The following is a 14040-nucleotide window of genomic DNA, read 5'->3' on the forward strand; positions in this document are numbered from 1 at the left end:
CAGATAATAAATGATGTGGGTGTTTAAAGCTCACGTTCTGTTAGGATCAACCCTTCAACATGCAGGGCTTAGATGAGCTCTCTTGCCTGCAATATAAATGAGTTCTAGCTGAAGTTATTAATCCTTTTAAACTCAGTGGGGACTGCTGTGACTAACCATTGCTTCCTAGAGACCACCTTACTAAAAGAGATAAACTGCTGATATCACACCTTCCTACAGGACCACACATCTCTTCAGCCCCTGCAGCAGGCACCCACTGCTCCTGTGACAGCACTGAAAGGAAAGGCAGCTGCCTGCAGCTCAGTGACTTGCCAGTGTCAACCCCAGAAAGAGTGCAGACCCTTGGTGTGTCCCTACTGTTATTTGTGTAGATGGCCCACCTTCAGGACAAGTAGGAAAGAGCAGTGAGTATGAGCATGATTCCTACAGAGCTCAGGCTCTGGGGAGCCTCTGTCTGGCACCACACTCATGGCCTTGGTACTTCTACCACAGTGCCCTACAAGTCAGACCTATGATAAAAGCCATCAAAATCCTTTTTCAGCATAGTCCAGTGCCATGTCTTCTTCTGTAAGCTCTTTGCTTTCTTGGTGCTTATAAGCTTTTCTTCCCCAGACAAGAAGAAAGGCCCTGGAATGCTGATCCAGGAGAAATTGCAAAATGGGATTTCTGAAAAGAGAATGAGTCACAAGGCAACCCTGGAAAACCAAAAAGTAGCCAAAGGTCTGGCTAAACTGGACCTTGGGATATTTTCTTTGGCACCTTTCCTGAAGTTCAGGCAAACTTTTCCATCACCTGAGCTCTGGGTTTTCCAGTTCCTTCGAAGTTCTGATTGCAAAACTCTGAGAACACTACAGCTCTGACGACTTTAATGAGTTATTTCTTTTCCACAAATCCTGCTGAAATCAATGCAAGTCCATCTACATTAATAACTTGTTTTGCTTCCTAAACTAGAAGCAATAAACTGACAGCACATGACATAGAGAACACAAAAAAAGAGGTTATATACAAATACTGCAATAGTTTATTTGCAGACATCCCACTGCACCCAGTTAGAACCAGTAAGTTGGTAACCAGAGGATCAGCTGTTTTCTTAAGACCTTAATTGTCCTGGTGATTATTTATTTCTTCAGCCTAGCAAGAGTTTTCAATTTAAAACATGAAACCCCACCAGGAATAAATCACCATCCTCCCATGGCCTGTGCTCACGACACTCTGCCCAACATACTCTTCTGACACCATGAGGAAATGATCAGCTTCTGAAAAAAATTTGGAATTAGTGACAGTAGGAATTGCTACAGTGTGTTTCTGGAGGGATGACTACTCTGTAAGCAAATTATCTAGGACACTATCTGAAGTCTAATCTTGAAACTGCTGAGTGTTTCTGAATCATTTCAAAAATCATTTTCTGAAACAGAAAAACCCTTTGATAAAAACAGCATGTTAATGTATGCTCATGTTTCTCTTTTCACAGTCAGATCTACCTAGAGATGTAGCTTACAACTCAAAAGACATCATGATTCCCTTTTTACTGTTATTATTGAAGTATGTCCTCAAAAGAGGTATTTGCCTTCTCAGACTGTGTCTGCCATACAGTAACTATTCATGTACAAAAGTAGACATTTAAAGAGTACACTTGGCTTCTTACTCACAAAGCAGATGGTTTAAAATTTTAATATGGAGTGGTTCTAACCTGAAACAAACTCAGTAACTATAGAGGAGCATTTTCTGACTCAGGAGAGAGACACCTCAATTTGTTTATGAGATAAATACCTAATACAGAAACAGATCCAACAGATTAATTTTTTCCACAGATAAATAAAGGCAGCTAATTTTTCTGTAGTTAATCCACAGGTAGCATCTCCCTACACAGCCAAAACACCTTACAGAGGATTAAGGTAAGAGAAAGGAGATCTAGACTGTTGCTTCAGCTCTTCCAAAAAGTTGTGGATGGCCTTAGGTTCTCTTCTCAGCAAGCTTTTTGATTCCTCTCCTGTGTTTTGTATTTAATGTATTCTTTTTAATGTTTAACTTCTAGGAAGTCTACCCAGAAGTCACTAATTACTGTCAGAGGTAATCTCTTCAGAGAATGGAGGGCTGAGGAATGTCCATGCAGCAAACACCAACAGCAGTTATCCTGTCAATCCATCACTGTCAGAACACATCCCTACAGACCCTTCAGAGTCTGTCTCCCTGATTTGGGGCTTATCTAGTCTGAGATAAGAAAACACATCATACCATGTCTTCAAACTCAGCAAGAGTGGGAGGGTGATGGGGTAATTTGGGCTGGAACAGACCTCAGGAATCTTTAGCCCAACCTCTGACTCAAAGAAGAGGCCAGCACAATGTCCCCACTGCCAGGACTGAGCACCACTGCCTTCCCAGCCTGTAAAAGCAGCACCTCTGTGGCACACTAAGAACAGGATGATGGCATAGAGCTTGAAGACAAATACAAGGAGATAAGAAGCAGATTACCCCAAATATAGTCTCAATACAATAGGACTCCTACTCTAACAAAGTGTCACCAGAATTTATTTTGCTTTGCTAATCTGAAAGAGGGCAGCTCAGACAGTATCTCTGATGTCATGTGCTAATGAAAGAGAATGTTTTCAACTCACTGCTCAGAAACTCAATCTGTTGGTTCACCCAATACTCATAAATCAAATATTCTATTATGTATTATGTTTCCTAATTGAACATTACTTGCTTAACTGCTCACACACTGAAGTGGTACCAGCAAAGCAATTTACCAGCAAAAATGCAAACAAAGGTGTGAAACAATGCTTCACTGCAGATCTGTGTAGTTTCTGTTGTTTTGCCAGTTTCTTTTACAAAGTGTATTTAAAAGGTGACCTCAACCTACCCTCCCTGCCAGCAAGGATAAGACACAGAATACAGTGAGATTTTCAAACTGCACAGACCTCACAGTCTATTCAAAGTTTCCTCATCCATTTCTGATCCGATATTCATTAGCACAGACAGAGAACAGAGCATTCATTAGTTTTCAATGAGGCTTATGAGTGCAACTGGAATGTTCCAGGACACATTTGGCTTTAAACAGCTTCACCACAGTACCCTTCTAAATGAAAGCTGCTAAGCTGTCATAAATTACATTAAAATTCTTATGAAAACGACATGGTTCTCATGCCTTAAGATTTACATCAGTCTTTGACCTAACATGGAGCACAGAGATAACTGCAGAATTTGCAACATGACACATAATATTTGTACTTGCTTAATTAAGGAGACCTAAGAGTAACTTGGCTCATACAGCGAAGGCTTCCTTGGCCTTTGTTCTCTTACAGTGTCACATGGCCAGATACAAATATGAGCTGTCATCACAAACAAAGCAGAAGAGTCATTCCCCACAACCAAGTACCAGGCTCTGGAAAAACAGCATCATATTTTCAGAACTGCTGCTTATTAAGGCAACACTTTAAATGACCATGGATTTTTGCTGATGGGGAAAAGCTAAAAAAGCATGTGTCATTTCAAAGCTGAACCATCAGGGGAAAGTTGTTCACCGTAACTCAAGTCAGCTCAGATTCATTCCTGAAAGGATGAGTGGGGATGAATACAAAGCCACTTGCTGACAAAGACAGCTCCATTCACACACAAGTTCCCCTAACTCCTCATTCTCTCCTGAGCCTCAAGTGTCCTTTCCCATGGCAGATTCAGCCAGCAGCCCTGCATACAGCTGCTGTGCTGGGCTCCCAGTTGAAGGGTATGGGCAGCAAAACCTCTGCAAATGCTTTCTCCCTGAGCCCCTCAGCCCTGCCCTTGAAACCCTTGCCTTTATGAAAGGTTATTCACATCATGGATGATGGGGTGCAGTTAGCAAAATAGCTTGAAATTAGCATAAATCTAACAACTGCCAATATTAACTATTTACAACCAATTATCAAACATCAGTGAACACCAGACACCTGCAAAGTACCTTCTTTTCATTAGCAGCCCTATTTGCTAATGGGTAAACTTTCATTTAGCACTGATTGGAAAGTCTTGGCAATCTTTATGGTGACATACAAGTCAGAGGAACGTTCATAGCTGGACTTGTGTTCAGGAGAAAGAGTGGACCCTTGGCTGGCCAGAACACAGTTGCAATCATGCAGAATTGCAGCTTCCCATCTTGAAAAATCATGAGCCAAATCTCTAGATTAGGGAAATTCAGCTAACATAACATTCCACTTGTAATAGCACCTCAAAGCCAGCAATATTATGAATGACACAATAATAAATTGTTGACCATGACAATGGCCATATTTACACCAAAATCCAGGTTAAGACAGTTTCACCAGGTGCTCAAAACCCCATTACTAGCAAACACTGGGTTTTGTACAATTTCCCTGACATCCTTTATTTCTGTTCATTTCTGCTGCTGAATCTGACGAATTCTCTTTTACCCTGTAGGGGTAAGCTGATACCTGCTGGTGGCAAAGCCTAAAGCTGGTTCTGAACCCAGCGAGCCACAATGATCTTACTGAGAGCCGTGCACGTTGTGCAGAGAGCAGGGAGGGAGGGAGGCTCACAGGGAGCACAGTGAGCCCTGAGTACAGACCCACACTCTGTGTAGCCTCAGCAGCAGGGGGACAAGAAGCCTTGCTCAGCTGCACTGCCCTGTGCAGGGTCTGTCTCAAAATCCATAATCAAAATGTTTGCTGTAAAGCACTGTGTGGGAGCATAATCACACATAACTAAGGTATATCATTATATCTGTGACATTAAATTAGTCTAAAAAATAGTAAAAAATGCTTAGCCAGGAAAATAATGTTTAGTAATTTCTTTCTCTTTTTCTTTTCTTTAAATTTCAAATATATGTGAGACACCTTGTCTTTAAGATTAAATCAGGTTTTGTTTTTCCCTCTTCTCTGGCAAAAATAAATACTTTCATATATGCAAATGAGGAGAAAATGTGGCCTCTTTCAGCAATAGTAGCTATCTGCCTGTTGCTACCTTAAAATCACAGCAATCACATCTGGTAACTGCCCTTTTCTCATGTTTCCACTAGTTTTCAGACTTCCTCTTGTGGTAGCTTGAGACTGCGCATCTGGATGTTTTAAACATACAAAGGAACTGCTGGAGCAAGCAAAAGGGAGCCCGGTGCTCAGAGTTAAGATGTGCAGATAAGCAACTGGTGCACTTTGCAGCTAAAGTAAAGGAGAGGCAGTGGGGAAAAGCTTTTTCCAAAGAGGAGAGCACAAGTTTAGGCAGAATGAAGACTCACGTTGGCCGTGGCTTCGTTTTTAAAGTACTGTTCGTCCAAGTTTATCTCTTTAACAAAACTTTAGCCGCACCGTCACCAATCATTAAATTTCCTGGAGACAGCACTCCCAAAACAGACAAAGAGCTAGCAGTGGTAAGTGTTGGTTTCATCTTTTCATCTTTTCTTCGGGTTTGTATTGTTGTTTCATAAGCAGATGTTTGTTTCTTGATTCAGCTGAGGCTAAGGAATGACTGTAGCATTCTTTCCCTGGAAGTGCTAGCTAGCTAGCAAAGGTATCAGCTTTCAAAAGTTAAAACTGGAGCCAAGTCATGTTTCCTCTCTTAAAATTTTTTAAGCCAGCAAAGAAAGTCGGTTTTTTGGGGTTTTTTTCCCCTTAAGTCTCAAGATACAAAACATTTTCATTAAATCCTCATGATTATAATCAAAAAATTGCAATGGTAAGAGGGGAGAAGGGCAAATAAGAGACATCTACGTTTTTTACTTGAATCAAGTAGAAGTGAGGGCAGTTGAGACTCCTTAATGTATGTATGTATCCTAGCTTTCAGAAGTGTGTTTTCCAGAATGTTTACTGTGGGTTGCATAAACACTACTTTAAGGGACACTACAACCGAAAGCTGGCTTGAATTTCAGAAGCCATTGTGACTAGTTTTGACTTTGGAAAACAATCTCACGAAGGTTTAAACAATTTTTTTTTCCCAAATCCAATCTAGAACAAAAAAAGGAGTTTGTATTTCTGTATATTAGAAAATTATAGCTCTAACTCTACAGCATTATTTTCTAACCTTTTCTTAGCCCTGTGGGCGTTCATAAAAGTGACATTATGGGGAAGCCCATTTAAAGGGAGATTGAGATGGATTATCCTTACTTTAGCATGGAAATTATAGACTAAATTATAGACTAATTATTTCTCTTCTTCGGCAGTAAATCCATTTTAAGGAGGATTGAGAGAAATTATTCTTATTTTAGAACACAGAGACTTGAAAGTTGGTCACTTTTCCTTAGGAGTTTGTGTGCATCTCGGGAAAGCTTGCCAGGTTAAAGAAGGTCTGGGGGAGGGTACAGAGAAAATTTCCAGTTGGGAGCTGTGTCAGAAAGTTTAGGAAAAACAGACAAACTGACCCAAATAGGGCATTCCTCAGCTGTTAACAAAACAAGATCACCCAAGGTTTTGCCTCAGCAGCACAGTAGCCAAGAGCTGGGGGCAGGGGCAGTGCATTTGGGAGAGGAGAGTGGGGTCCCACGTGTCTGTGAGCAATTTAACTACTCTAAGAAAATCTATTTTCTTAGACACAGCCAGGCTTTTATTCAATAATCGCAATCCACATCTCCCCTCATCTCTGTTTCTTTCAAACAACCTATTTATTATGTGTACTCAGAGGAAAATTACAAGCTGGTTTAACACTGCAGTCCTTCTTTGTCTTTCTTGGGGCATTCTTGGGCAATGCTAACTGGCTGCCTTTCCTCAGGCCCTCCATCAGAACAGCCCCAACACTCAGCATCAGCACACAAATTGTTATGTTGCAGCTGGACCCTGTTTCATTAATGGGCTGGATCAAAATTCCAGATCACCACAGCTCCCTGCTGACTCTGAGGAAACTGCATTTCACAGCCTAGGCCAAGATGTGGTTTGCACAGACATTACATTTTCTTCAAGATTCTCTCCTCATAGAACAGCTGATCTTGGTCACTTCTCATCTTCAATAAAATCTCCATTTTAGGAAAAACTGAAAGGGGGCTTTTTATTTAGAATCCTAGCAAGTAAAATTCTTCACCATGCCTCAGTTTATAGTTTTGATTGTATAGCTTGCTCCCAAACCTGAAATGGCAAGAGCAGCAGCCTGGTTCTTCAGTCAGTCCTGACATGCAGTCTGTATCACACCAGGTACATCACTGGGGGATGCAAGCAGAAGCATAAGAAAACCCATCAAATTAGGCTAAATGAAAATTAGCTTGGCTAATGAAACTGGCTTGGCTTGATTATGTTCTGAATGCATTTCACATAACTCCCACCAGGCCCCATTCACTATGTGTGGAGAGCAGCTCAGTGGAAGCAAAGATGAAGCCGCTGTGTGTCCTTTATTTGCCAGTCCCCACTGGAGAAATAGCACATGAGAGGTTTCAAAAATCACAAAAGCTAGCCACAGTCTGTGCTCAGTCATGATGGATGGTGAACCTTCTGAAGGAAATAGTGTAACATCTTGATTAAATCCTTTTCTGAGTAATCCCTGAACCATTTCCTATGCTGAGCAGGGGAGGTTAGCCTGGACTATGTGAGGAAGGTTTGTGAAAGCTAGGCTTGACCAACTGCAGTTACCAAATATCCTCTGCTTTATTTTGCTGGTATTGTGGTTTTATCCCCAGTCCCCTGGGCGAACTTAAGCAATTAATTAGACACATGAAACAAGGTTTCTCTTGGGAATATTTGGTGGCATGACTTACATGTGCAGCCATTTTGTCAGACTTCTTGTAATGCTCAGTTTCAAATAGTTCTCCCTGATATTCCTCATATGTTTTTGGCAAACATACCTTTACTTCACTCAGGTGTTTTCCTCCCTTGGACTTGTAGTTAATATCTGGGATAGAATACCTGGAGGGTGTTTTTTCCTCTGCTGCAGACTGTTTTTACTGGGAAGATCAGTAACTTGCAACCTTCCATTCTCACAGCACCATTGGCAAGAGCATCCCTCAGCTCTGTGCAGTGCCACCCATGTGGGTGCACTTTGGGAATACCTGCCATTTCACACAGCTTCTCTTTCACAGCGGGGCATAAAACCCTGTAAACCCATCCTTAAGAAAAGGGGAGGAGACTTTCATGGGTGGGATTTTAAGAGATGAAAATAATGTCATTTGTGCCATCTTTTGGGTCCCTTATGCCCACTTTTTTTTGAATGAGAAAGAACTTTGTGAACTGCCACCACAGCTGTATCAGAAACATCAGTCTGGCCATAATGTGCTGGAGCATTCAATGGAGTTTTAAGTATGCAAACATTGATTGGCTGCAGTGTCCAAGCAACTGAGATGTTACCAAACACTTTCTTTCTCAGGTCTCTGCAATGTTTGACTCAAAAGAAAACCCATCCAACATTCAAACAACTCTGACAGTTCGAGTAAAGAATGGGGTTTTTCTTTGCAATCACTGTGGTCTCATTTGTGGGGTTGCTTTGATTTCTTGAGAAGTTTCTCAATAATGCAGAATCTTCCAAGAAAACATTGCACAAAATCTAAAACTGTAAGCAGATTTCTACATAATAAAGAAACAAAAAAAAAAAAAGGCAAACCCATTTTTACTTGTAGTTCTACATTAAAGTTTTATGCTCTAATAACTGAAAGCAATTCATTAAGTAAAAGTGATAGCTAAGAATGGAAATGATTGTTTAATTAGCAACATCATGTGATCAAGGATTCTTTGGTTAATTAAGAAGATTCTGCTGTTCCTCACTTACTAATAATTGTAATTTTTAAAAGAAAACTTGCAAATTACAGAAGGAAAGCTAACATAGTATTATAATATCTATTTATTGATAATGATTAACTATTTATTTTATTAATTTTAAAGTCTCTGTTCTGTGCTTTTTTCCCCAAGCAATACCTGAATAAATACTATGGCTGCCCAAAAGACAGTTGCAATTTATTTGTCCTGAAAGATACTCTGAAGAAAATGCAGAAATTTTTTGGGCTGCCTGAAACAGGAGATCTGGATCAAAATACTATTGAGACAATGAAGAAACCTCGCTGTGGTAACCCTGATGTAGCCAATTACAACTTCTTTGCAAGAAAGCCAAAATGGGAAAAGAATCATATAACATACAGGTACAGACTGGTAATGGTGGGTTCTGTCACATATACCCATAACACTTCAAAGAAATAAGGAAGGCACTTAGAAATGCAGTAGCTGTTTAGAGGGCTAGACAAGATTCCTCTAGATAGAAGCCCCTGTTGTTTGGATAATTACCAAATGGTCTAACAAATACCTCTGTCATTTCAAATTGCAATATATGAGGAAGAACCATATCAACATCAACTTTCTGGTTCTGGTTGAAACTGAAGAGATTTTGGGTTTACTCTTTGCCCTGCAGAGAGCATCCCAAGGGAGCTGGAGCAGGAGTGCCTCACCTGCCCATCTGCTCCAGGAGGACCAAAGTACTTATTGATTGCAGAGGCCAAACTCCTCTTCATTTTGCAGTCCTAAAAAGGAGATGATTAAATAAATTTTAAAATCAAACAATTGTATTTCAGACACATACAAACATGAGTTACAACAAGTAACAACTATTGCAATAAGTTTGGCAATTTCATCTTCTTCTGAAGAGTTAGAGACCAATCCAGCCCTCACTGTGGTAAAAAACTCATTACCTTAGGTAGCCCATGAACAAACACTTACCATGAATGAGAAAGAACAGCAGATTTATTGTAGCTGCTTGACTTAGTCTGCTGTTCCCTCACAAGTTTGGACTCAAAGCATCCCTTGGGCTGCAACTAACCTAGTAACTGAAAAAACCTGTGGCAGCTCTCACAGCCCCTGCTTGCTGATGTGTTTCCTCTGAATCTTCCTCATCCTCCTTAGGCACAAAATAGTTTCCCTCACTATGCACAGCCCCAGCAGCAAAGAATTGGAAACTTGTCTTTTGTCTTTACATGGAACATAGCAGGCTATAATACAAGGCACAAGAAGTGCCATTGAAACACAGGAAGAAGAAGAAAGCAATACACTTCAGAGTTTGTCCCTTTCTCAGGGACACAGCTTTGTCTTCCATGCTTTTTCCTCCTATTTCCCCGTGGATTTTATTGCCAATGTATCCCACACACAGATAAAGGATGAGCATTCCACAGGGATTAAACAATATATGGTTAGCAACAAAGGTGAGGGAGAAGGGCTGCTTTTCTCTCTTATTAAAGAGCAAAACACTCCACACTTGAATCTTTCAGAATGTTACTGCGTTCCTTTTCTGGTCTCAGTGCTGGTGCAAAACCCAGAATGTTTTGTGCAAGGCCCACTGCCATCCAGGCCTTACAGCCTCTGGGTTTATAATTTTCTTCTTGCTGCTGAGTCAATTCCAAATGAAAATAAACAGTAAGTGCCACATCTAAACTCATCTGTGAATCAAAGGGAGGTGTTCAGGTCTCAGTGTTACCTCTTAGCTGGTTTCACTGCTGAGCCTCCTCAGTGTGCTGAGCAGTAAACAGCTAATACAGGGAGGATGTTTGTGTGTTACTTAACTGCTGCTTTTCCCTCTAAGGATTATAGGCTATACCCCGGATTTGGATCCTGAGACAGTAGATGATGCCTTTGCTCGAGCCTTTCAAGTCTGGAGTGATGTCACACCACTGAGATTTAACCGGATACATGATGGAGAAGCAGACATCATGATTAATTTTGGTCGATGGGGTATATTTTTCTATTTTTAACTAAGCTTTTGGGTTTGTTCCTGTCATTAATCCTCAGTTTAGAACGATCCACCCTCAATAAGTAGCACCCATGATCCTTTCTGGCAAACCTTGTCCTAGTTCACACTTGGCTCACACAAGCTAAGATCTCATTTCACTAAGACTATTTCTTATACATTAGAGAGAGAGAGAAGTATTTATACAATATCCTTGCACTATATTTATCTTTCCAAAAGAGAATTGCTAGGAGCAACATTTTATTTTTAAATTTATAAATCAGAAATAGAACTGAGACATATTGGTACGGATCTTCAGATGGTGTGAGCTGGCTTCCTGCCACAGAAGAAAATGGAATGCCATCATACCATTTATTTATAGCTCTGTATGCTGTTTTCCATTGATAGTGGTGAGGGTTCTAACATATTAGAGTTTTAAAATGGATTTTTGTCTTCCCATTTTGACTCCATAGCTGCTTTCCATTCTTTTATCATGGCAGAATGCAAGCTTTCAATGCATTCTTTGATCTTGAAGAATTTAAAATATCATGAGTTGAACTATGGTTTGAGTACAGCTGATGATGGGTGACTTGATTCATTTTCATTGTGCATGTCTTCTCAATTAATTTTGGTTTCCCCTGGAAGAATTTTTATGGCTTTTCAGTGTAAACATGGGACATCTAACTTCTGGATAGTCACAGAATTTTTAATACAAATGAGGATACTTGTGCAGCCAATTTCTTGGGAGGTAGACTTTGGAAGTTGAGTGAACAGTTCAAAGAATAACTGAAGTCTTTGTAAAAGCTTCAATTTCAAGCTGGTTTTCTTTGCTTCAGCTACTGATGAGTTGACCTCAAAAGCTGCAGAGATTCTGTACACTCAGGACTTCAGATCCTCATCCAGACTGGCTCAGTTTGCCAAAAAAAAAAAAAAAAAAAAGTTTACAAAAGCTGAAGTGTTTCTGCTGGTTTTAGTGCTTGGCTAAGAAACTGTGGGCAAAGAGTGGCTCCTTCCACACTCAGTCATTGCTATCACTTTACTGCAGGTCAGATTCACAGGGGCTGAGACATCCACCAGGTTTCTTCATTTTTAACCCTTCTCTTAAATAAAGGGTCAACTTTGAAATAAATGGGATTGCAGCCCCTAATATAGGTCAGAATCTTGTACTTCACAACTGACACACTGGTCTCCTGAAGGGAATTAACTGAACTTGTATTAGGAGTGACACCAGCCTGAAATCAGTGTAACAGAGGAGAGAGTCAGGCCTGTGTATTTAGGGCTTCTGTTTAATGCCAAGACATCAGACCAAAAGACCAGAAATGATGCAAGGGGAGAGGCTGGCAGCCAGCTTTGCTGCACAGGTCAGTGTGGTGGGAGAGCAATGAATACCAGGGCTATGCCCGTGCCAGCCTCCTTACCCACAAGTGGTGAACTTCCAAGAAAAGCCCACAGTGTAATAGGAGCAGAGCTGCTTAACCTGCTGCTGCCCTGTGAGTGCTGGAGTGCTTGAAGCAAAGGAGGAACAGGCTCCTTCAGGGCTCAGAGCAGCAGGAGCAAGCTGGCTCTGCAGAGCTCACTGCTGAGACACCCAGCTGTGCCTTCCTGCTGGGGCAGTGAGTACCCTGCACAAAGAGCACAGCAATCTCAGCTGCAGCACAACAGAGCAGCCTGCAAAGTGAAATCTGCCTTTACTTTCCAATCTCTGTGTTGGAGAGGGGTAGGAACTACCTGGAAATACCCCTCATACACAATATTTAAGTTATAACTCCCTGTCAGCCCTCACCAAGAAGCAGCACTGTGTATGCAGTCATACATCTCAGGTACAATACTTCACTGTCCTTCACAATTTTTGATTTCTTTCCACCACACTTAGGAGATATAAAATACCATCCTGTGACAACTGCAGTGCTGACACTTCATGTTCTTTGTAAGAACTGGCTGCTTCTCTTCTGGATCAGTCTTGCTAGTACAACCCAAAGCAATAAATTCACTCACTAAAGTATTCTGCTGCTGTCTTGGATGGGAAAGTACACATGATAATCACCAGTCCTGTATAGACTGTGCCTGAGGTCATTAGAAACTGCTCTTTTTTGTCTGCTCACTCCTGCAGAACATGGTGATGGCTATCCCTTTGATGGCAAAGATGGTCTCCTGGCTCATGCCTTTGCACCAGGACCAGGAATTGGAGGAGACTCCCATTTTGATGATGATGAACTGTGGACTCTTGGGGAGGGACAAGGTACCAGACTTTTTCATGTTTCAGAACATATGGTCTGCTGTCTGCTCGATTTTAATGCTGCATTAAATGCTTTCATTGACTGACACTAAATATTAGGAGGTAAAAATTCATTCATAAAATTTAAAATTTCTGCTATTAAAAAATGCTATGCATAAGTAACTTACCTATGCATTAGTATATATTCCAGCACCAATACTGTATTCAGAAGACTCCATGTGACAAACTGAAACAAACCCCAGGATATGGGTGTGTTTGTGTTTCCACCCTGTCCCCCCTGCTACAGCAAATGCCATGCAAGGCCCATTGGAAATATCAAAGCAGTTTATGAGGCACAGGGCATGTTCAGCTCATGTTCAGCTGCTGCCTGGAACCTTTGAAACTATACTGAACATTTTAGACCATATTACTTAAGAAACTAAATTACTAAATGTAATAACAGCACCTTTTCAACTTTGCCTTGCCATAGTAACAACATATATATTTTCCTGGGCTGATTCTAACACTTCACCATGAGTAATATCCATGGAATTATTTTAAAATTACCAGTTTATATTTCAGCTATGATCATCTTGCCAATAGAGAGACCAGCAGCATATTGAATTTCAAATTGGAAATTCAGACTGCATTTCTATATCAGTATTTTCCAAGAAAAGAGGATGCCCAGAAGCTGTATTTTTTGCATCAGTGGGTGGCTAATTTCACCACTACATTTGTTCTCCTTATAGTGGTCAGAGTGAAGTATGGAAATGCAGATGGTGAATATTGCAAATTTCCCTTCTGGTTCAATGGCAAGGAGTACAACAGCTGCACAGATGCAGGACGCAGCGATGGATTCCTCTGGTGCTCCACAACCAAAGACTTTGATGCCGATGGGAAATATGGATTTTGTCCCCATGAGTGTGAGTAGACCAATGTTTCTACTGATTTTTTTCCTGGCAGACTGTTCCCTTCTTCTTTGCTTATCCATTTCTTTTTGTGCTTATCCCACTTCCTTCCCTTTCAGATAAAGGAATGAATGTCTTTCAGAAATCACAACATACCAGTATCTGTACAAAATTATTAGAAGTCCATGAAAACTAAGACTGTACTTCATTTCTACCTCCTTGGAATATGAACAGAACTATCTTTCATAAGAATTTTAATTCATATTAATTTGCAAATTAGACGAAGTATATAATATATATATATAGCCATATATG

At 40.6% G+C, this 14040-nt stretch overlaps 1 protein-coding gene across 1 annotated transcript in view; it reads left to right on the forward strand.

Annotated features, from left to right (window-relative positions):
- The first annotated feature begins 5015 nt into the window (after nt 1-5015).
- The window catches only part of MMP2 (matrix metallopeptidase 2), a 29375-nt gene continuing 20350 nt past the window's right edge, over nt 5016-14040 (forward strand). Inside the window, exons 1-5 of the mRNA XM_009090629.4 lie at nt 5016-5353; nt 8805-9031; nt 10459-10607; nt 12713-12841; nt 13567-13740. Coding sequence (XP_009088877.1) covers nt 5210-5353; nt 8805-9031; nt 10459-10607; nt 12713-12841; nt 13567-13740 — 823 coding nt within the window. The 5' untranslated portion in view covers nt 5016-5209. The remainder of the gene's footprint in view (nt 5354-8804; nt 9032-10458; nt 10608-12712; nt 12842-13566; nt 13741-14040) is intronic.

Source organism: Serinus canaria, chromosome 11, assembly GCF_022539315.1.
Source record: "Serinus canaria isolate serCan28SL12 chromosome 11, serCan2020, whole genome shotgun sequence".
Classification (NCBI taxonomy): Eukaryota; Metazoa; Chordata; class Aves; order Passeriformes; family Fringillidae; genus Serinus; species Serinus canaria.